At 49.2% G+C, this 23,032-nt stretch overlaps 2 protein-coding genes across 5 annotated transcripts in view; both read right to left on the reverse strand.

Moving 5' to 3' along the window:
* Positions 1–23,032, reverse strand: part of PLEKHG5 (pleckstrin homology and RhoGEF domain containing G5) — a 614,078-nt gene that overhangs the window by 175,455 nt on the left and 415,591 nt on the right. The window lies entirely within an intron of this gene.
* DNAJC11 (DnaJ heat shock protein family (Hsp40) member C11) overlaps positions 1–23,032 on the reverse strand; it is a 708,487-nt gene that overhangs the window by 8,268 nt on the left and 677,187 nt on the right. For 3 of the 4 annotated variants that reach the window (XM_050787294.1, XM_050787292.1, XM_050787305.1), the window contains 6 exons: positions 12,791–12,919; positions 11,690–11,812; positions 10,426–10,499; positions 4,614–4,803; positions 3,878–3,963; positions 3,396–3,512 (listed from right to left, as the gene is read on the reverse strand). In XM_050787294.1, coding sequence (XP_050643251.1) covers positions 3,396–3,512; positions 3,878–3,963; positions 4,614–4,803; positions 10,426–10,499; positions 11,690–11,812; positions 12,791–12,919 — 719 coding nt within the window. Of the gene's footprint in view, positions 1–3,395; positions 3,513–3,877; positions 3,964–4,613; positions 4,804–10,425; positions 10,500–11,689; positions 11,813–12,790; positions 12,920–22,279; positions 22,605–23,032 lie in introns of those variants that run through there. The other variant, XM_050787301.1, reaches the window with a different exon arrangement.

Genomic DNA, 23,032 nt, shown 5'->3' on the forward strand with positions numbered 1-23,032 from the left:
TCCTATCAAGTACTAGGATGGGTTTTAAGCTCTAGAAGTGCAGATGAGAATAAAATGGACCAAGTCCAAGTGCTTATTTCTGATGAGGAGTGGAGGAGATGGCCCTTCAGATGGAGACTGGTTCGCCAGAGACTAAACATGGTGGGGGGATCACCTGGGGCAAGGGAAAGGGCTACGATGTATACAAGGTGAATTAGGGGACATTTGAGCAGAGAGCAGATACCTACAGGGAGTGAAGGAAATGGCCACATATTTATCTGCAGACTGAGAAATAGCAAAGGCCACCTCATAAGCAGGAGGGGGCCTGGTGCGTGCCAGGCTCAGGGGGTCGGGATGGCTGGAGTTGGGGGAGAGAGAAATACTACATCACGGAGGGCGTTGCAGGCTCCAAAGTCTCTGAAGGGCTTTGGCCTCTGCCTGGAATTCAAGGAATCTCTGAGGTTTTAGGCAGAAGACAGACGTGAACTGCCTTCAATTTTAAAAAGGACTCCTACGGAGAGCAGACACACAAGGAGGGAGAGGGGGTCAGTGGGGGGGGGGTGCTGTGTAACTAAGACAAAGAGGTTGGCGGCAGTGAGGTTGAGAAATGGCCAGATTGGGGATACACTTTTGGAGTACATGTTCATGAGATGATTTTGAGATATGTCTGATTTGGAGTGTGTGAGAGAGAGAGATGGAGGCTGACTCCAAGGTTTTTGGACAGAGCAAGTAGAAGGCTGGAGCTCTCATTTACTGATAGGAAAGAAGGCTGGGCGCTGTGGCTCACACCTGTAATCCTAACACTTTGGGAGGCCAAAGCGGGATAACTGCTTGAAGTCAGGAGTTCAAAACCAGCCTGGGCAACCAAGTGAGACTCTGTCTCTATAGAAATAAAATAAAAAAAGAGAGAGGGATGGGAAAGACTTCAGGCGGAGCAGGTTCTGAAGCACCTACGAGTCTGAGGGCACAGGGAGGGACAGAGTTCTGTTTGGATACGTGACATTAGTGATGCTGTTAGGTATCCAAGTAGAGATTAGCAAAAGAAAGCTGGACGCATATATGAGCTGGAGATTAAGGGGGTGGTCCAAGCTGGCGCTTGCAACGTGACAGTCCTCAGGGCATGAAAGAAACGAGGCTGGACATGACTGCTTGGGAGTGAGTCTGGAGAGAGAAGGGCTGTGCCCTGCAGTGGTGCCTCCATTTAGAAGTTTGGGACACAGAGAGCAGCCATCTGGTACGGAAAGCCAGAGCAGGGCGTGGTATCCTGTAAGTCAAGGCAGAGAGGCCGTGAGGGCAGGAGGGAATAGCCACCGAGGCAGCAGGTGCAGAGACCAAGTGAGCTGAAGAAGAATCACCCTCTGGTCTGTCACAGGAGGGAGGGTGCGCCACTGATGACCGAGAGGGCTGGTTTTTCTGGAGAGGCCTGACTGGAGCGGGTTTACAAAGAAAGAAGACGGATGCAAGCGAAAACAGACAATTCTTTTTTTTTGAGACGGAGTTTCACTGTTGCCCAGGCTGGAGTGTGGTGGTGCCATCTCGGCTCACTGCAAGCTCCGCCTCCTGGATTCACTGCCATTCTCCCGCCTCAGCCTCCTGAGTAGCTGGAACTACAGGCGCCCGCCACCACGCCCGGCTAATTTTTTGTATTTTTAATAGAGATGGGGTTTCACCGTGTTAGCCAGGATGGTCTCAATCTCCTGACCTTGTGATCTGCCCGCCTTGGCCTCCCAAAGTGCTGGGATTACATGTGTGAGCCACCACGCCTGGCCAAAAACAGACAACTCTTTTGAGGAACTAAGGAGAAGACAGTGACTAGATTCAGGTGGAGCAAGGGTGTGTGTGCCAATGAAAACCCCTGGTGAGAGGGATGAATCAACACAGCAGCTGCTACTGGAGATGCTGTGCCTGGGTGACAGCTACCAGGCCAGTGACTCCAGGAGGCCTGGGCTGCTAGGCTGCCATCCTGTGACATCAGGCGAGGCTGCTGGGTGGCTGCTGGAGCTCAGACACACACCTCACTCACTCAGAGTTGGAACTATGCACTCGTTGAAATTTGCTTACTCAGCAAAAACAAGCAGCTGTATTTTTTTTTTTTTTTTTTTTTTTTTTTTTTGAGACGGAGTCTCGCTCTGTCGCCCAGGCTGGAGTGCAGTGGCCGCATCTCAGCTCACTGCAAGCTCCGCCTCCCGGGTCTATGCCATTCTCCTGCCTCAGCCTCCCGCGTAGCTGGGACTACAGGCGCCCGCCACCTCACCCGGCTAGTTTTTTGTATTTTTTAGTAGAGACGGGGTTTCACCGTATTTAGCCAGGCTGGTCTCGATCTCCTGACCTTGTGATCCGCCCGTCTCGGCCTCCCAAAGTGCTGGGATTACAGGCTTGAGCCACCGCGCCCGGCCTTTTTTTTTTTTTTTGAGACGGAGTCTCGCTCTGTCGCCCAGGCTGGAGTGCAGTGGCCGGATCTCAGCTCACTGCAAGCTCTGCCTCCTGGGTTTACGCCATTCTCCTGCCTCAGCCTCCCAAGCAGCTGGGACTACAGGTGCTTGCCACCTCGCCCGGCTAGGTTTTTGTATTTTTTAGTAGAGATGGGGTTTCACTGTGCTAGCCAGGATGATCTCCATCTCCTGACCTCGTGATCCGCCCGTCTTGGCCTCCCAAAGTGCTGGTATTACAGGCTTGAGCCACCGCGCCCGGCCGTATTTTTTTTTTTTTTTTGAGACGGAGTCTCGCTCTCCCACCCAGGCTGGAGTGCAGTGGTGCGATCTCGGCTCACTGCAAGCTTCGCCTCCTGGGTTCACACCATTCTCCTGCCTCAGCCTCCCGAGTAGCTGGGACTACAGGTGCCCACCACCACGCCCAGCTAATTTTTTGTATTTTTAGTAGAGACGGGGTTTCACCGTGTTAGCCAGGATGGTCTTGATCTCCTGACCTCGTGATCCGCCCGCCTTGGCCTCCCAAAGTGCTGGGATTACAGGCATGAGCCACTGCGCCCGACTTTTTTCTTTTTTTTGAGACGGAGTCTTGCTGTCCCCCAGGCTGGAGTGCAGTGGTGCGATCTCGATCTCAGCTTACTGCAACCTCCGCCTCCGTGTTCAAGCAATTCTCCTGCCTCAGCCTCCCAAATAGCTGGGATTATAGGCACGTGCCACCACGTCTGGCTAATTTTTGTATTTTTAGTAGAGATGGGGTTTCGCCATGTTGGCCAGGCTGGTCTCGAACTCCTGACCTCAGGCGATCTGCCCGCCTTGGCCTCCTAAAGTGCGGGGATTACAGGCATGAGCCACTGCACCCAGCCAAGCAACGGTGTCCTTAAGAACAAAATTACAATGCAAAGGCTATTTCAGCCTTAACTTGGATAAAGCCTGGTTGAGTGAAGGTGACAGGCATTCCTTGACCAGAAAGGCCTGAGTTCAACTTACTTGACTTTGAGAGAAACGCCCTGTGGAACTCCAATGCTGACAGCTGCACCCAAAACGCTGTGCCTGGAGATCTTCCTCTCGGCTCCGTACTCCACCACCGTCCCAAAGAAGCCTGCTCTGCAGGGAGAGAATGCGGTCTGTGCCTGGGTCCCCCTCATTCATCACTTCAGCAGCAGCTGTCATTTGAGAAGAGGCCAGGTACCTGTCCCTTCCCTCCCTCCAGCCTCCTCGACCCCCAGGGAGCAGATTCATGACAGAAGAAAGTCGGGACACCCATGGTCTAGTTCTTCCACGACACTCGAAGCTCCTCAAGGGCTGGGACTGTAATGGTAAATCCCCCACAGCCTCAAAATAGGAAGCTCTCCAAAAACGTCACACACACGTAGATATTCACATGAGCAGGTATCTTACAGCAACTGGCTCCACGTGAAGACCCGCATGCACAGCCAGCGTGCTTCCACGCCGGCCAGGCCAGGACTTACTTGAGGGATCCTTTCACGCGAGTCTGATCGTCATCTTGGAATTTGTGCTGATAGCTGATCAGTGCAAAGGAGTGAGGGATTCCCAGCTGGGGAGACAGAGGTGCAAGGATGCGTGGCTGGGACGTGCGACTCCGTGGGGAGGTGGGTATCTGCCCTCCCATTAGCTCTGGGCATCTGCTGCACACAGGCCTTTAAGGCAAAGGTCACGGTCTGGCAGCCACACGGAGTACACGATGGTTTATTAGCAGCCAGTAGTTAAAAACTGGAAGACTTCACAGAAAACCCAGTGTTCTAGCTTCTCACAAGAAATAAAAGCTCTGGCGACACTGAGCCTGTGCTCCTAGGTGGCAGCGGCTGGTGAGAGCCAAGGAGCAGTGGCCCATGTGGGGTGGCTTCTCATGCACTAGCCCTGGCCTGGCCACAGGGGTGTCCGAGGGCAAGATTCTGCTGTGGGGCTTCATGTGCCCACCCCCGATTCCACGGGCTGCTCCCACCAGACATTAAGATGTTGCTCTGCTTTAGGATGATCTGACATAGCTGCCCTAGGCGCCCGAAGGCAACTGCATTTCATACTGGAAGGTTCCACTAGGGTCACTGAGAGCCTGCCCCTCAGGGCCCTGCGTGGGCTCAGACTTAGTGGTGATCAGAACGCAGGATTTAAAGGGCACACTGAGTGCTTGGGAGGAGGGGTCCACCCAGAGCTCTGTCTGCAGGAGACGATGGCTGCTTGGCTCACCTGCAGGGCCACAGTGAAGTGGCTGGTTTTAGTGTCCCGGACGATGCTAGTGTTCATGGCTGACTGGATACCCCATCGCCACTGCAGGTAGCCCACGGTGTTCTTGTCTAGGTTCCGAGCTAGGACGGTGGTCAGGCCGGGTCGGATTCCACGGGATGAAAACTGCAGAGCACAGTTTGTTGTCACAAAGCTGGAGAGACACACAGACAGAATAGGTCCTGGATGGCACCTGCTCTCAGCTGTTCTTTGTCACTTCCTCTCTGCCTGGCTAAGACCTTACTGTCACGTCTATGCATCCCTGGGCCAGCTCCCAGTAAAAAAAAAAGCAGAAGGTTAGGCCTCTGTCCACACAGCAGCAGGGAGGGTCCTAGCCAGAATCTTCCCAGTAACGTCTCGACTCCCCTCAGCCGCCCTAACTTTAGCTACAACCAAAGAGGCACCTGACTGTCTGCATTCCTAAGCCAGCAGGTGCAACCCCACTCAAGCTAGAATGGATGGGGGCCGAGGGGTGCGACTCAGAATCACCTACGGAGGGTCTCAAATTAAGTAGTCCAAGACAGTGGTGCCCAAACTACTGCACGCTGGAATCACCCGGCTCATCCCCAAATCACGGCTGGCTGGCTTCTCCGCCGGCATGCTGATTTCCTCAGTGCGGGCCTGGAGTGCGAAGTGTCCCAATGATTCCAAAGTGCAGTAGAGTTTGAGAATCACTTACCTAGAGGACACCCTAGCCCTATGGAACCAGAATTTCTGGGTGGAGGCATCAGTATATTTTTAGAGCTGCTGTGATTTTTGATGTACACCGACAGCTGGGTACTAGTGACAAAAACTACAGGCAAAGCGAGCACGGGAAGCCGGTTCCCGAAAAGGGCCTCTGCAGTTTCTTTCCAAGGGAGTCCAGCCCCATCTTCTGGTGGAAAAGGGGTATTTCATTTTACTAACAATGAAATTCACACTTCATTCAAGGTGATGAAGGGTAAACTAACAGCTGGTTTCTTTAATAAAGAGCTCAACATCAATTGCCTAAGTTTCTTTCTCTCCTTTCTAAGCTCTAGAGGTGATGTTTATGGCATTAAAATAACAGCAGGCAGGCTCACTGGCTCACACCTGTCACCTCAGCACTTTGGGAGGCTGAGGAGGCAAATTGCTTCACCCCAGGAGTTCGAGAACAGCCTGGGGAACAAGGCAAAACCCCCATCTCTACAAAAAATACACAAAATTAGCCGGGTTTGATGGCACGTCCTGTAGTCATAGCGACTTGGGAGGCTGAGGAGGAAGGATCACCTGAGCCTGGACAGGTCGATTTTTTTTTTTTTTGATGGCGTTTCACTCTTGTTGCCCAGGCTGGAGTGCAGTGGCGTGATCTCAGCTCACTGCAACCTCTGCCTCCTGGGTTCAAGGGATTCTCCTGCCCCAGCTTCCCGAGTAGCTGGGACTACAGGCGTCCGCCACCATGTCTGGTTAATTTTTTGTATTTTTAGTAGAGACGGGGTTTCACCATGTTGCCCAGACTGGTCTGGAATTCCTGCCCTCAGGTGATCCACCCGCCTCGGCCTCCCAGTGTGCTGGGATTACAGGTGTGAGCCACCGTGCCCAGTCAACAGGTCGTTATTTTTGACTTAATGAGTCAAAATATTGGCTTATTGGGCCGTAACTCCATCATAAATCAGGGAACATCTGCAACTTGATCCAAGGATTAGAGAACCCTGGTTAGCCAACATCCATAACTAATCTGGTCACTACATATTAAGAAACTGGACTGGTAGGCCAGGCGCGGTGGCTCACGCCTGTAATCCCAGAACTTTGGGAGGCCAAGGTGGGTGGATCACAAGGTCAAGTGATGGAGACTATCCTGGCCAACATGGTGAAACCCCGTCTCTACTAAAAATACAAAAATTAGCCAGGCGTGGTGGCGTGTGCCTGTAGTTAGTTCCAGCTACTCAGGAGGCTGAGACAGGAGAATCACTTGAACCTGGGAGGTGGAGTTTGCAGTGAGCCGAGACTGCGCCACTGTACTCCAGCTTGGTAACAGAATGAGACTCCCTCTCAAAAAAAAAAAAAAGAAAAAAAAAAAAAGAAAAAAGAAACCGGCATCTTTGGTCACACATCATCCCCTTGTTTATAAATCAGTCGTCCTTCCGTCTAAATCTGCTCAAGTCTAATAAGCTCTGGGCAGCAGCACTAAATTCAGTTTCCAAGCCTGTAAGCACTGATGATCAGTCCACCCCAGACTCTTGGTGGCCACTCCATGAACAGACACTGAGGCTTGAGCAGACAAAACGGCCAGAAGATTTTCCTTAATAAAGTGTCTTCCAAGCTTGTGTAACCTTAAGAATCACCTGGGGGACTTGAAACACCTCAATTCCCAGTCCCCTCCCTCATAGGACCCAGGGCAGCTTTTTCTTTTTATTTTTTTTTAAGACAGAGTCTCGCTCTGTCACCCAGGCTGGAGTGCAGTGGCCGGATCTCAGCTCACTGCAAGCTCCGCCTCCCGGGTTCACGCCACTCTCCTGCCTCAGTCTCCCGAGTAGCTGGGATTACAGGCGCCCGCCACTGTGCCCGGCTAATTTTGTTATTTTTAGTAGAGACAGAGTTTCACCATGTTGGCCAGGCTTGTCTTGAACTCCTGACCTCAGGCGACCCGCCTGCTTCGGCCTCCCAAAGTGCTGGGATTACAGGCGTGAGCCACCACGCCCGACCAGCATTTCTTTTTTTTTTTTCTGAGAAAGGGTCTTGCTCTGTTACCCAGGCTGAAGTGCAGTGGTGTCATCATGGCTCACTGCAGCCTCGACCTCTTGACCTCAAGCGATCCTCCCACCTCAGCATCCCACGTAGCTGGGACTACAGGTGTGTGCTACCATGCCTGGTTAATTTTTATATTTTTCATAGAGTCAAGGTTTTGCTATGTTGCCTAGGCTGGTCTCAAACTCCCGAGCTCAAGTGATCATCTCACCTGGCCTCCTAAAGTGCTGGGATTACAGGCGTGAGCCACCACACCCAGCCCCCGAGGCAGCTTCTAACCAGCATCTGAGGTGACCAATCTAAGAAGACAGGGTCAGGACACTGATTTGTGTACAGATGCGGTTTCCCTGCTGTTCTCTTCTAAGTTTGAATCCCCGTCCCCTTCTCAGACGCAGTAGGTGAATCCAATGACGTAGAGCAGCACCCACGTGATGCCCCATGGCAGCATGTTCTGCATTCCTTCCACCTTTTTTTAAATTATTTTTTTCGGGGCAGTCTTGCTCTGTCACCTAGGGTGGGGTGCAGTGGTGCAGTCTCAGCTCATTGCAGCCTCAACCTCCTGGGTTCAAGCAATCCTCCCACCTTGGCCTCCCAAAACCCTGGGATTGCAGGTGTGAGTCACACAGGCTCCTTTTCCTCTTTGTGTGTTTGGAAGCACTGCTTTATTTTTATTTTTTATTTTTTTTGAGATGGAGTCTCGCTTTGTCGCCCAGGCTGGAGTGCAGTGGCCGGATCTCAGCTCACTGCAAGCTCCGCCTCCCGGGTTTATGCCATTCTCCTGCCTCAGCCTCCCGAGTAGCTGGGACTACAGGCGCCTACCACACCTGGTTAATTTTTTGTACTTTTAGTAGAGACAGGGTTTCACCGTGTTAGCAAGGATGGTCTCGATCTCCTGACCTCGTGATCCACCCGCCTCACCCTCCCAAAGTGCTGGGATTACAGGCGTGAGCCACCACGCCCGGCCAGGAAGCACTGTTTTGGTGCCTCTGCTTAAGCAGCCTCTGCCTGCCCCACAGGCCACGCCCTCCTGTTTCCCAGGCTCCCTCTCAACACTTTTCCTGCTCTCCCTACAACAGGCTGGCCCGCAAGCCTGCCTGTGTTCCCTGCCCCATGCCCCACAGACAAATGACCAGACTAGTGGGCAGGGATTAGGTCAACCCCTGCAGAGCCTGGCAGGCACACAGACACATGTCTCATTGGAAGTGTAATAACTTTCTTTTTTTTTCGAGACAGTCTTGCTCTGCTGCTCAGGCTGGAGTACAATGGTGTGATCCTGGCTCATTGCAACCTCCGCCTCCCGGGTTCAAGCGATCCTCCCACCTCAGCCTCCCAAGTAGCTGGGACTACAGGTAAGCGCCATCACGCCTGGTTAATTTTTATATTTTTATTAGATGGGTTTCGCCATGTTGGCCAAGCTGGTCTCGAACTCCTGACCTCAGGTGATCCTCCCGCCTCAGCCTCCCAAAGTGCTGGGATTTATAGGCATGAGCCACTATGCCCAGCCTAGAGTATATGTTTGATAAGGAAGTTATTCATGCCACTGTGCCTAGGCGCACTTTGGAGGCCAAGGCGGGAGGATCGCCTGAGGTCAGGAGTTAAGAGGCTAGCCTGGCCAACAAGGCGAAACCTTACTCTACAAAACCCAACTCTACAAAAATTAGTCAGGCGTAGTGGTGCCCATCTGTAGTCCCAGCTACTTGGGAGGGTCACCTGTGCCTGGGAGGTTGAGGCTGCAGTGAGCTGAAATTGCACCACTATTCTCCAGCTGGGGTGACAAAGTGAGACCTGTCTCAAAACAAAAAACATGTACTCCAGGCTTGATGAAGTGGCTCATGCTTCTAATCTCAGTGCTTTGGGAGGCCGAGGTGGGAGGACTGCTTGAATCCAAGAGCTTGAGACCAGCCTAGGCAACATAGAGAGACCTTTTCTCTAAAAAAACTAAAAAATGAGCCAGACATGTTGGCACATGCCTGTAATGCTAGTTTTTCAGGAGGCTGAGGGAGGAGGACTGCTTGAGCCCGGGAGTTCAAGGCTGCAGTGAACTATGATTGGGCTATTGCACTCTAACCTGGGCAACAGAACAAAACCTCGTCTCTAAAAAAAAAAAAAGTAAAATAAAATAGGCCAGGTGCGGTGGCTCACACCTGTAATCCCAGCACTTTGGGAGGCTGAGGCAGGTGGATCACCTGAGGTCAGGAGTTCGAGACCAGCCTGAGCAACATGGTGAAACCCTGTCTCTACTAAAAATACAAAAATAACTGCGCATGGTGGCATATGCCTGTAGTCCCATCTACTCGGGAGGCTGAGACAGGAGAATCGCTTGAACCCAGGAGGCAGAGGCTGCAGGGAGCCAAGATCACGCCACAGAACTCCAGCCTGGACAACAGAGCAAGACTCTGTCTCAAAAATAAATAAATCAAAAATAAATAAATAAAAAAAATAAACTCCGTATACTCCATTCTAGGACTCCTTCAGCTCTATCTTCCCCTGGAAGAAAGAGGTATTATTTACCCTCCACCAGTTCTTTTATCTGAGCTCACAAAGACATCACTGCCCCCACCATATAGGAAACGAAGACACTGCTGTTGTTCTACAAGGCACAGGGATACACAGTTCTAGGAGTGTGACATCATGGCAGCAGCAGAGACGACAGGAAGCAGAGGCTGGCTGGGGGCTCCGTCTCTGGCATATGTCAATCAACCTGATGATGAGGCAGTCTGTCATTCTCTGGGACAATGGAATGATCCTTAAGTCTGTAAGTGTTTCGGTCCACTGACCAACTCTCCCTGAAAGCACTTTCTCTGCGGCCTCGTGGCATAGGTGAGGGAGGTGTGAGGCCTGGATGGTGCAGCCTGGCCGGGGCTGGGACAAGGGTCCGCCCCCGCAATCCCACCTCTTCCCACCTGCACACTGCCTGGGCTTCACGCCAGTGCTGCACCTGCCCTTGATGTACGCAGTGACCTTGTAGGACAGACAAGACAGTGCCAACCGCCGTGATAAAAAGAACACAGTTCTAGTCTCCTAAGTCAACAAAGACCACCAAAGAGGAGCTGCTGTCTCTCATATTTACCATCTTGGTGTGAGATTACGGAACAGCTTGAGACCAAATAAAGGTCCCTGCAGGTCTCCGGCTCCAAATTCCAACTGTTTGAAAAGGAAAAAGAGAAGGCGTTAGTGGTGTTTTATCTCATAGCAGCAACCCAGGCTCAGGTATGTACCTCTGGGTATAATTCCTTCATTCAATTCACTGGTCTTGCCAGGGCTCTAAAAGAAGGGGGTAGAAGATTGTTAATGTCTCATCTTAACCTTAGCCAAATGGAAATGTCTGCTGCCACAGATCCAAAGGAGACCCAGGTTTCAATGGCACATGTTTCACTGGTGTCCCTCCAAAGAAAAAAACTGCTCACCTCTGATCCTTGCCTCCCAGGCTGAGGTCAGGAGACCAGCCAGCTCCCCACCGCTCCCAGCGCAGCGCCCCCACCTGCAGAGCGCCTGCTGCGGTCAGGTGTGCGCCCCCCACCCCCCCGCCCCTCCGCATGCACTGCTGACTCCTTTTTATTTTCATCCTGAGCCAAATGTCTCCCAGGTGACTGGGGTGGTCCTCAGGGGTCTGACGTTAAAAGCCCAGCAGCAGTTCCACACTCGCATAGCCTTGGAAGTCACAGCTGAGCCTGGCTGCCGTGTTTACTAGTCTGGGTGACTTTCAAGCAACTCTTCAATGTTAATTTGATGCAGCTCAATTTGCTCGGCAGAACTGGCTGTTAAATGGCCACCAATCAGTGAACCATCGCACTGGAGAGAGCACCTGCCTTCTGAATTGTGCAGGAAAAAGAGCCCACAGGCTTTTTGCTCAAGGGAACACTGAGTTTCAGAGGCTGAATTTCTAGAAGTTGCTGTCCCATAGGAAACCTGAGGAAGACTGACAGGACTTCTCAGATATAAGACCTATTTATCTTTTTTTTTTTGAGATGGAATTTTGCTCTTGTCCCCCAGACTGGAGTGCAATGGTGCGATCCCGGCTCACTGCAACCCCCGCCTCCCGGGTTCATGTGATTCTCCTGCCTCAGACTCCCGAACAGCTGGGATTACAGGCAGGCGCCACCACGCCCAGCTAATTTTTGTATTTTTAGTAGAGACGGGGTTTCACCATGTTGGCCAGGCTTATGAGACCTATTTTTCTTTTAGGACCAGTCAACTGATGGAAGTTTGACACTTGGTACCATTTTACAACAACAGGGCCCCCTGGGTGAGTTTGAGGGTGCGCTTTGAGAGTGTAAATGTTCAGAAATAAGACTTTGCATGGACAACAAAACTCAGCCAACAGACATTCTCACCTCTCCCCATCCCTTTGCCGAAGTTACTCGTCTGAGTGCAAAGTTAATGGAACCTCCTCCATTTCCATTCTGGGTTGAGAGGCTTCCAGAGAGGATGGCTGTGTCTGTCGCTGTCAAGGGTGCCTAAAAATGATATTTGCTGGTAATGAATGAATCAAAACAACAGGAAGTGCCAGTGGCAGCAGCCTAAAGAACGCACTGTGAGTCCAAGGCCAAAGGTGCAGACGACTCCTCTGTTAGAAGCACACGTGGATGCAGAACTGCCGCAGCAGCTTGACTTTTCTTTCGCTTTGTTATTTGGTCTGCATGTGACCACAAGGATAATCTGCTTTGCAAAAGCTTTAATGGGCAAATTTCACACCACCAGGGGAAACAGGGGCTGCCTGTCCCAGCGGTATCAGCACAGGGACTTCGCTGTGCGCCTTCCCTCACGGTACACCTGGGGCCTCTCCTGTCCCTGCTTGCCATCAGGGTTCTGGGGGGACTGGAGACTTTTCCATGGCTGTATTCTGTATCAGCTGACTCAGGGAGCTCCAAGAGGGGGCAACTTTCCCCAAGTTAGGACTCCATGTTGTTGGCTGATGCAACGGAGAATAAATTAACGAGCTGAGGAGACAAAGATCTACTATAAACACTCAGGAGAATGGCCTGACCTTGCCACATTCAAATAGTGGGCAGAATGGTGACATTTTCGTGTGCCCAGGGCTCAGGATGGGACCTGCTATAGCCTTGCGGCACGTAGCAGAATTTGCCTTAAAACTAAAATCAGTGGTTAGAATGATCCATGGAGGTCTGCTTTCTCTCCCAGAACCCCATGACCTTGGGCCTCTACTTCTCCCAGACCATTAACACCCTCTGCTGGAAAGGCCCAAGACCTTGGGAGCCAAGTGCCCCAGCCCACACTCCTGCTGGCTCACATGCCAGCACAGCGGTCACACACGGCTGGGACTGAAGCGCTTTCTTTTTTAAGTGGCTAATTGCATCCTTTCATAAATAAAGATGAGAAAAACCCTGGACAGACTCTCGTTCCAGCTGCTTGGTGTGCTGTGCCTCATTAACTCGAGCCCTTGCAGTACTCGGAGAGGTGGTTGTGTGCTTTACCTCAATGGACTGGGATATGTGCATTTTATTAATTTCAATCTGCGGAAAGCTACTGCCGGACACATCTTCATACTCCTCATCATAGCGATCAAAAAGGTCAGTGGCATCTACTCCAACGCTGATCGTTCCCTGGGGCAGAAAAACAAGCTGTCAGCAGAAGGGGTGGTATTTGTGGAATGAAAGACAATGCTACACTTCAACAGCCAGCTTGCTTTAATTGAACAGGTCATTCGACTTTAGGGTTCACTGGGTTTAGGTAGGACACGCCACCAGGAAGCCCACAAAGCATGAATGTCGCAGTCCGAACCAAACTGCAGAGCACCACAGATGTCCGGAGCTAGAATACATCATTTGACCAGCAGAGCTGGTCTGCATGTCTGCAGAGCAATGACATGCCAAAGACAAAAGTGTTAGTCAAAGAAGAGCAACGCAGTTTGATTTTCAGAGACCAAACAGGCCCGTGAATGCATAAAGCAACCTAGAAATGAGCTACATGGATCAAACATTTTTTGGTAAACACCGTACACTGCAAAACTACCCTAAAACTCTTTAAATAAAAATACTTTCAAAGATAAAGCAGCACAAATTATGAACAAATGGGAGACTTAACAATTAATCCTTCTCAAATTAATTTGAGAATTAAGTTTGAGAAACAGAAGTGTATTCACTCAAGGAATTCTAAGCTAAAATTTTGCTGATAAAAATGCTTGTTATGCAGAAAATCAATGTTTGTTATTCTTTTATGGTCACAACTTTAAAAATGGACACATATCTTAATCCAGTATATAAAACCATGGCCACATACACTTTTTAAATTAAACTTTCGCAGCCCATTACAACAATTTTTTTTTTTTTTGAGACGGAGTCTCGCTCTGTCGCCCAGGCTAGAGTGCAGTGCCGCGATCTCGGCTCACTGCAAGCTCTGCCTCCCGGGTTCATGCCATTCTCCTGCCTCAGCCTCCTGAGTAGCTGGGACTACAGGCGCCCGTCACCACGCCCAGATAATTTTTTGTATTTTTAGAGATGCGGTTTCACCACGTTAGCCAGGATGGTCTTGATCTCCTGACCTTGTGATCCGCCCACCTCGGCCTCACAAGGTGCTGGGATTACAGGCGTGAGCCACCACGCCCGGCCTTGTATTTTTTTTTTTTTTTTTGAGATGGAGTCTCATTCTGTCGCCCGGGCTGGAGTGCAGTGGGCACGATCTTGGCTCACTGCAAGCTCCGCCTCCCGGGTTCACGCCATTCTCCTGCCTCAGCCTCCCGAGTAGCTGGGACTACAGGCGCCCACCACCATGCCCGGCTAATTTTTTGTATTTTTAGTAGAGATGTGGTTTCACCATGTTAGCCAGGATGGTCTCGATCTCTTGCCTTCGTGATCTGCCCGCCTTGGCCTCCCAAGGTGCTGGGATTACAGGCGTGAGCCACCATGCCCGGTCTTGTTTTTTTTTTTTGATACGGAGTCTCACTCTGTCGCCCAGGCTGGACTGCAGTGGCATGATCTCGGCTCACTGCAACCTCTGCCTCCCGGGTTCAAGCGATTCTCCTGCCTCAGTCTCCTATGTAGCTGGGATTACAGGCATGCGCCACCACGCCCGGCTAATTTTGTATTTTTAGTAGAGATGGGGTTTCACCACATTGGTCAGGTGGTCTCCAACTCTCAACCTCAGGTGATCCGCCCACCTCAGCCTCCCAAAGTGCTGGGATTACAAGCGTGAGGCACAGCGCCCAAGCTAAAACAATTTATTGAGGTTTAATTTCTGTATTACAATATAAACTGCACCCATTTGAAATGCACAATTCAATGAGTCTTTGACATGTATATGCTGGTGAAACTACCTCCAAATCAAGACACAGAACATTTCTATCACCCCATAAGTAGCCTGACAGAGTGGTTTTTGTTTTGTTTTGTTTTCTTGAGACGGAGTCTCACTCTGTTCCCCAGGTTGGAGTGCAAAGGTGCAATCTCGGCTCACTGCAGGCTCCCCCTCCCGGGTTCATGCCATTCTCCTGCCTCAGCCTCCCAACTAGTTGGGACTACAGGTACCCGCCACCACGCCCAGTTAATTTTTTGTATTTTTAGTAGAGACGGGGTTTCACGTGTTAGCCAGGATGGTCTTGATTTCCTGACCTCGTGATCCGCCCACCTTGGCAGCCTCCCAAACTATTGGGATTACAGGCATGAGCCACCGTGCCCGGCCGGCCGAGAGAGTGTTTTAAGTGGTCAAGAAAGGGACCTCTGAGAAGGGGGCGTGGGAACAAAGACACAAATGAGGATGGCCCTCGTGGGCACCCAGTGGAGGGGCAAGGAGGTCTCTAGGGCTGGAACGGAGGGGCAATGGCAGGTGAGTTCAGACAGGGTGGTGTTTGGGTAGTCTATGGAGTGTCACAGGTGGGGTTTAAATCTGTTGTTTCTGTTGGTTTAGCCATTAGCTCAGATTTTTCACTTTTATGTCGGAGTGCGTTTTGCAGATGGACCATCACTTTATTTCTAGCATCTGCCATGGTCTCATCTAATGTGTGAGACGCACAGTGCCTTTAGGAGCTGACCAGTGAGATCCCACCACTCTTTTGCCATTTCTTTGCAGATGAACTGTAGGAAGCACCTCCCTTTCTAGGTTGGGCATGTGTGCTGCACGCTGACGCAGTGGTGAGGTGCAGCTCACTCCTGGCCTCGGTCGTGGGGAAGTATCAGATGCTGCTGCCCATGTGGCAGAGCCGGTGGCGGCCAGAGCCTTGGCGTGTGGGGCAGCTGAAGTTGTCGAGCCCACTGGTCAGCCACATCCCTAGGAAACTCCAACTATATATGAAAACGTGTGGGGAACACAGGTGGCCTGTGCTGCAGAGCCTGTCAAAGAGCACCCTGAGCACCGCTGCCACGATGTTTCCGTTGCCTGTTGAAGGATACCCGTCAGGCTTTGCACATGTCTTCTGTGAAGAGCCAGAGTGAAGACTTTTGGTGCCGTACGGCCTGTTGTCGGAATTCATCTCTGCTACTCAAATGGGAAAGCGGCCAGATAAACAGTCAATGACTGAGTGTGTCTGTGTTCCAATACAACACTGCTCATGAAGCTGAAATCTGAATTTCACATAACTTTCATATGTCACAACGGCCTCTTCCTTTGGTTTTTCTTGACCATTAAAAAATGCAAAAACCATTCTTAGCTCACAGGCCACAGGAAAACAGGCAGTGGCTTGAATCTGGAAATCCTTGATATAAATCTACAGGTTTTTGTTGCTGTTTGGCGATGCTTTCTTTTTCAATAAACTCTTCAGGCAGGGCTGACACTGAGTATTAAATTTCCATTTTCCCAGAGAGCTGATGAACTTAAAAATCGCATAAACTGTTTTTCCACACTGATCATCCAAAGTGCTAACTCTGAGCACGTGAAAATCAAGTTTCAGATCTGCTGGAGAAGCACCAGCGTCAACGGTCAGTCATTCCTCCAAGACTGTGCCGGAAAGTGGGCTGTAGCAGCAGGTGTATTTACATATAACTGTGAAAATCATTTTTCATTTAGATCAAATGGTAGTTCCTCTACATTAATTTCACTCACATTTCCACTCCAAGGTCTGCAATGCACAAATGAAAGATAAAGCAACAGCTGTTTCTGTGTTGGTTGCCCTATTAGCCCAACTTCCCAACTGTTAATGATGCTAGCTTTTTTTTTTTTTTTTTTTTTTGAGATGGAGTCTCGCTGTGTCATCAGGCGACATTAGCCATTAGTCCAGTGCAGTGCAGTGGCACGATCTCGGCTCACTGCAACCTCCGCCTCCCGGGTTCAAGCGATTCTCCTGTCTCAGTCTCCCGAGTAGTTGGGACTACAGGCGTGCGCCACTATGCCCAGCTAATTTTTGTATTTTTAGTAGAGACAGGGTTTCACCATGTTGACCAGGATGATCTTGATCTCTTGACCTCGTGATCCGCCTGCCTCGGCCTCCCAAAGTGCTGAGATTACAGGTGTGAGCCACCGTGCCTGGCCAGTGCTAGCTTTCTATCAGATGCTTCAATCTGAAAATGCATTAACCCTAATAATTACTTGATTTCGGTTGAGGGTGAAACGCCTGACATTATAAATGCTACTATAAACTCAATTTAAAAGTTCCACATTGAAGGTAAACGTGTTTTTTTTTTTTTTTTTTTTTTTTTTGTGGTGATATTCAAATATCAACTTTGAGGCAGTGTAGCGTTATGGTAAAAAATATTTTTATTAAGTCAAGAAACCCATGGACTAGAAACATCCTTAGAATTAGTTGTAGTGATACATAATGTATAATTGTGTCAAAACAAGCTGTGGTACTCTACCCATGGAAAATGAAGTTGTAGTTGTCAAAATTCACAAATTTTTATATTCACAGAGTAACAGCACAAACACATCCCTGTGATGACGATGATTCTGAGTAATAAAAAAAACTGCACGGCAGTATATGAACAATTTGTGGCCAGGTGCGGTGGCTGATACCTGTAATCCCAACGCTTTGGGAGGCTGAGGCAGGTGGATCACCTGAAGTCAGGAGTTCGAAACCAGCCTGGCCAGCATGGTGAAACCCTGTCGCTACTAAACATACAAAAATTAGCTGGGCACGTGTCCCAGCTACTCTGGAGGCTGAGGCAGGAGAACTGCTTGAACTTGAAAGGTGGAGGTTGCCGTGAGCCAAGATCTCGCCACTGCACTCCAGCACGGGTGACAGAACAAGACTCTGTTTCAAAAACAACAGGCTGGGCGCAGTGGCTCATGCCTGTAATCCCAGCACTTTGGGAAGCTGAGGCAGGCGGCTCACGAGGTCAGGAGTTCAAGACCAGCCTGACCAACATGGTGAAACCCCGTCTCTACTAAAAATACAAAAATTTGCCAGGCGTGGTGGCGTGTATCTGTAATCCCAGCTCCTCAGGAGGCTGAGGCAGGAGAATTGCTTCTACCTGGGAGGCAGAGGTTGCAGTGAACCAAGATCGTGCCACTGCACTCCAGCCTGGGCAACAGAACAAGACTCTGTCTTAAAAAAAAAAAAAAAAAAAAATTACAATCACTGAAAATAAGGCTTGTAATGAAAAATACTCTGAAGCTGATCTTTTTGTTGGGGAAAAAACCATACAAAATAAATAAGAGTTCAAACGGTTTATGAGATATAATTTTGAAATTCCATAATGGCATTTTGGAGTATCTTTATTTTGGGTAGGAATCTTGGTGGAGCTGTCATGTTTAATTGGATAAATTTATATTCTGTTCTAGAATGAAATGGAATTGAAAAGGTCTACAGTTTTGTAGCATCTAAATTTGATAAAACATTCAAAAGATCATAAATAAAGATGATTTAGAAAAATGTGTCAAAGAAAACTGTTGTGAATAAAGTTAAAAAGACGATACCTGTCAAAATACTTGGGCCAAGATATTTTTATGTTCTAATATGAAGAAATTTAGAATGGAGAGAGTATTTTCTTTTTTTTTTTTTTTTGAGACGGAGTCTCGCTCTGTCGCCCAGCCCAGGCTGGAGTGCAGTGGCGCGATCACGGCTCACTGCAAGCTCCGCCTCCTGGGTTCACGCCATTCTCCTGCCTCAGCCTCCCGAGTAGCTGGGACTACAGGCGCCCACAACCGCGCCCGGCTAATTTTTTGTATTTTTAGTAGAGACGGGGTTTCACCGTGGTCTCGATCTCCTGACCTTGTGATCCGCCCGCCTCGGCCTCCCAAAGTGCTGGGATTACAGGCGTGAGCCACCGCGCCCGGCCGGAGAGAGTATTTTCTAAATTAAAAATATGATACACAGAGAAGAATCAATTAAATGTGTCAAAAATTTCGGTTGGGTGCTGTGGCTCACTCCTGCAATCCCAGTACTTTGGGAGGCTAAGGTGAAAGGACTGCTTGAGCCCAGGAGTTTGAGACCGGCCTAGGCAACATGTTGAGACTCTGTCTCCACAAAAAAAACTAAAAAAAAAAAAAAAAAAAAAAAAGATTAGCTGGCAGTGGTGGTATCCGCCTGTGGTCCCAGTCACCTGGGAGACTGAGGTGGGAGGATTCCTTAAGCCCAGGAGGTCAAGGCTGCAGTGAGCCGTGACTGTATCACTGCACTCTAGCCTGGGTGATAGTATGAGACACTGTCTCAAAGTAAAATAAAACTTGCTAAATATAAATGCAACTTTCATAAAGATAGTAGGCAATGGTATTAAAGAAAAAGACACTGGAAATACACTCTTCACAAAACAGCGTGACACACTGTGGAAGTTAGATCAAAGGCCTCCCAAGGAACCATGCCGGCGGGTACTCATGCCCTCATAAAGAGCCCTCTCCTTGATCCTGAACCTCTCGGGTTCATAAAAGCAACTCTCAGACTTGCTTTTGTCCAACAGAATGCACGGATTTGATGGTGCTGACTTCAAGACCAGCTCATGAGAAGCCTTGCAGCTCGGCCCAGGTCTCTAAAATGCACTATCTGGGTGACACTAGCTAATATGTATTAAGCCCAGAGACTGCTGTTGGCAAGGAAGCCTGAGGGGAGAGGTTGCCTGGAGAGAGAGCGATGCCAGCCAACTCCGCTGAGGTGCACGAGACATGAAAGCAGAAGCCACTGCTGGCGTGCAGACCAGCAAGCCTGCAGAGGATGAGACCCAGCTACCACCTGACTGCAACCCCTGGGAGCACCACCCCATCACGGTCAAGTCCCAGACAATCCACAGAACTGTGAGACAGTATGGAATTGTTGTTGGAAGCCACCAAGTTTGGAAATGGTTATACAGCAGCACATAATCAGAACACTGATATTGGAGACAGACAAGGTTGATGAACAGACTAAAAGTCTGTGGATACATGCCCCAAATAATAATTCCTACTCTTTTTTTTTTTTTTGAGATGGAGTCTTGCTCTGTCACCTGGGCTGGAGTGCAGTGGCGTCATCTCGGTTCACTGCAAGCTCCGCCTCCTGGGTTCACGCCATTCTCCTGCTTCAGCCTCCTGAGTAACTATGACTACAGGTGCCTGCCACCATGAGTGGCTAATTTTTTTTGTATTTTTAGTAGAGATGGGGTTCCACCGTGTTTGTTAGCCAGGATGGTCTCGATCTCCTGACCTTGTGATCCGCCCGCCTCGGCCTCCCAAAGTGCTGGGATTACAGGCGTGAGCCAATGCACCCGGCCGCCATGTTTTCTTAAGAACATTTTATTTTATTTTAAGAGACAGAATCTTCCCCAAGCTGTAGTGCAGTGGCACAAACAGCTCAATGCAGCCTCAAACTCCTGGGCTCAAGTGATTCTCCTCCCTCAGCCTCCCAAGTAGTTGGGACCATAGGCACATGCCACCACACCTGGCTAATTTTTGTATTTTTTGTAGAGACAGAGTCTCGCTATATTGCCCAGGCTGATCGCCAACTCTTGGGATCAAGCAATCCTCCTGCCTTAGCCTCCCAAAATGCTGGGATCACAGGTGTGAGTCATCGTGCCTGTCCCAATATTTTATTTTTCAACTACCTTTGAATAAATTATTTATAGTTTCTCTGATATAATAAAACCAATATTCATTAAAACATATTTCAACAAATGACATAATCTGAATATTTTATTTTATTTTTTTAGAGACAGGGTCTTACTTTGCTGCCCAGGCTAGAGTGTGGTGGCTTGATCACAGCTCACTGTTGCCCTGAACTCTCGGACTCAAGGGACATCCCTTCCTCGGCCTCCTAAACAGCTGGAATTACAGGCGCGTGCCACTGTGCCTGGTTAATTATTTAAAAAGTTCTTTTTTTTTTTTTTGAGATGGAGTTGCACTCTTGTCGCTCAGGCTGGAGTGCAATGGCACAATCTCAACTCACTGCAACCTCAGCCTCCTGGGTTCAAGTGATTCTCCTGCCCCAGCTTCCTGAGTAGCTGGGATTACAGGTGTGTGCCATTGCACCCAGCTAATTTTTGTATTATTGGTAGATATGAGGTTTCACCATGTTGGCCAGGCTGGTCTCGAACTCCTGACCTCAGGTGTTCCGCCTGCCTCGGCCTCCCCAAGTGCTGGGATTACAGGCGTGAGCCACCATGCCCAGTCCTAATATATAATTTATATATTGCATTTATTGCAGATTCTGTGTCCCTCAACTAGATCATTAAGCTTCATGGCAGGATTAGGTTGTCTGTTTTATTCTCTGCTGAATGTTCACATTCCTAAAGTGTCTGGCACGTTACAGGCACCTAAATTAAATTACTTTGTGAATAAATCAACCATTTTCACCCATCTCCAACCCACAAAATTGCTAATATTAAACCAAGTCAACGAAAGATGACCATTTGCCCCATTTCCCCCCTTTCGTAGCTAGCACATTTCTCCCTGTTAAATCTTTCTTTTTTTTTTTTTTTTTTTTTTTGAGACGGAGTCTCACTCTGTTGCTCAGGATGGACTGCAGTGGCATGATCTCGGCTCACTGCAAGCTCCACCTCCCGGTTCACACCATTCTCCTGCTTCAGCCTCCCGAGTAGCTGGGACTACAGGCGCCCACCACCTCGCCCAGCTAGTTTTTTGTATTTTTAGTAGAGACAGGGTTTCACTGTGTTAGCCAGGATGGTCTCGATCTCCTGACCTCATGATCCGCCTGCCTCGGCCTCCCAAAATGCTGGGATTACAGGCGTGAGCCTCCGTGCCCAGCCGTTAAATCTTATTTTGTAGTTTAATCCCTTCATTCTTATTAACTGGGCTCTTTGAGAACCTTCCGCCTTGGGTTAACTGTGAATGTGATAAACACGTCTTCACTGACATCACTCAGAAACTCTGAGCATGAGTTAGAGCCTTTCTCCCACAATGAGAAACTTCTTGCCAGGGAGGAGATGATGCATTTGTACTCGTTGAGTAGAATCAGTTGTTTATTCAGCCAGGAATGTACCATTCTAAATTCTTTATTTTTTGGTTTCAAACCTTCTTTAAAAAATTTAAAACATTTAACTGACAAATAGAGATCGCACACGTTCCAGGTGTACAGTGTGCTGATTTGATACATGCAGACACTGTGTAGTAATGATCACAATCATGTTAACACATTCAACACCAACCAGGCGGAATTATTTTCATGTTTCTATTTATCTGGCCATGAGGGCAACATAAGAAATTTCTGTCAATTGCAATCTCAAAAGGAACTCTTTACTAACCGAAAATTCCACCAAAAGAGGTGATACAAGGCAACGTGAAATTCACCTGTTTATAACCGATGCACCCACCAGCATGGCACTCATGACGGTTCCCACAGAATCACTTCATCTCAAATGGAAGTCAGAGCCTGTCCTCCCCGGATAAACAGTAGTCTCTAATTCTGAAACCTTGTTTGTAAGTGATTATGCTGACATGAAGGGGTGAAACAGCCCTCTGACGGATACTCACTTCAAGACAAACAGCTGTTTTACCTTTGAAGCCCTTTGTGCCTTCTATCCCGATTGCCAAGACCACTCTTCTCCAGGGTTTCAGTTTCACTGTCACAGCACTTTCCCAGACCTGATTCACCAGGCTTTGGTCCCTCTGCTCCTTACCAGACAACTTCCCACAATCTCCAATTGCAACAGCAGCCCATTTTCTGCAGCCCATTGCCTTTTCCTGTCACTACGCACAACAAACATATGGGTCAAACAATCCTTCTTTTGCTCTATCATGCTCTCAGCCAAGTCCGGGCAGTTTTATGACATCAGAACCACTTCCACAGAACAGACTGAAGTCATAAGCCCGGGCGACTCTGCTGGCTACAGTCATTGCCAGGGCAACCCCAGAATCCTTGAAAAATAACCAAGTGATGCACTCTTACAGCTTTATGAAAACATTTTGGCATTTAAGAATATTTTTATGGTTATATGCCTTCCTTGATATATTATTCATTTATTTTTTGAGATGGGGTCTCTGTCACCCAGGCTGGAGTGCATCTTGGAGGCTGGAGCCAGGCTGGCACGATCCTGGCTTACTGCAACCTCCACCTCCAGGGCTCAAGCGTTCCTCCTGCCTTAGCCTCCTGAGTAGCTGGGACTACAGGAGCACACCACCATGCCCAGTTAATTATTATTATTTTTTGTAGAGATGTGATTTTGCCATGTTGCCTGGGCTGTTGATACATTATTTTTATATATTTATTTAGAGATGGCGTCTCGAGCTTGTCACTCAGGCTGGACTGCAGTGGTGCGATCTCGGCTCACTGAAACCCCCGCCTCCCAGGTTCAAGCAATTCTCCTGCTTCAGCCTCCCAAGTAGTTGGGATTACAGGCACCTGCCAGCACACCCGGCTAATTTTTGTATTT

This window comes from Macaca thibetana, chromosome 1 (genome assembly GCF_024542745.1).
Source record: "Macaca thibetana thibetana isolate TM-01 chromosome 1, ASM2454274v1, whole genome shotgun sequence".
Classification (NCBI taxonomy): Eukaryota; Metazoa; Chordata; class Mammalia; order Primates; family Cercopithecidae; genus Macaca; species Macaca thibetana.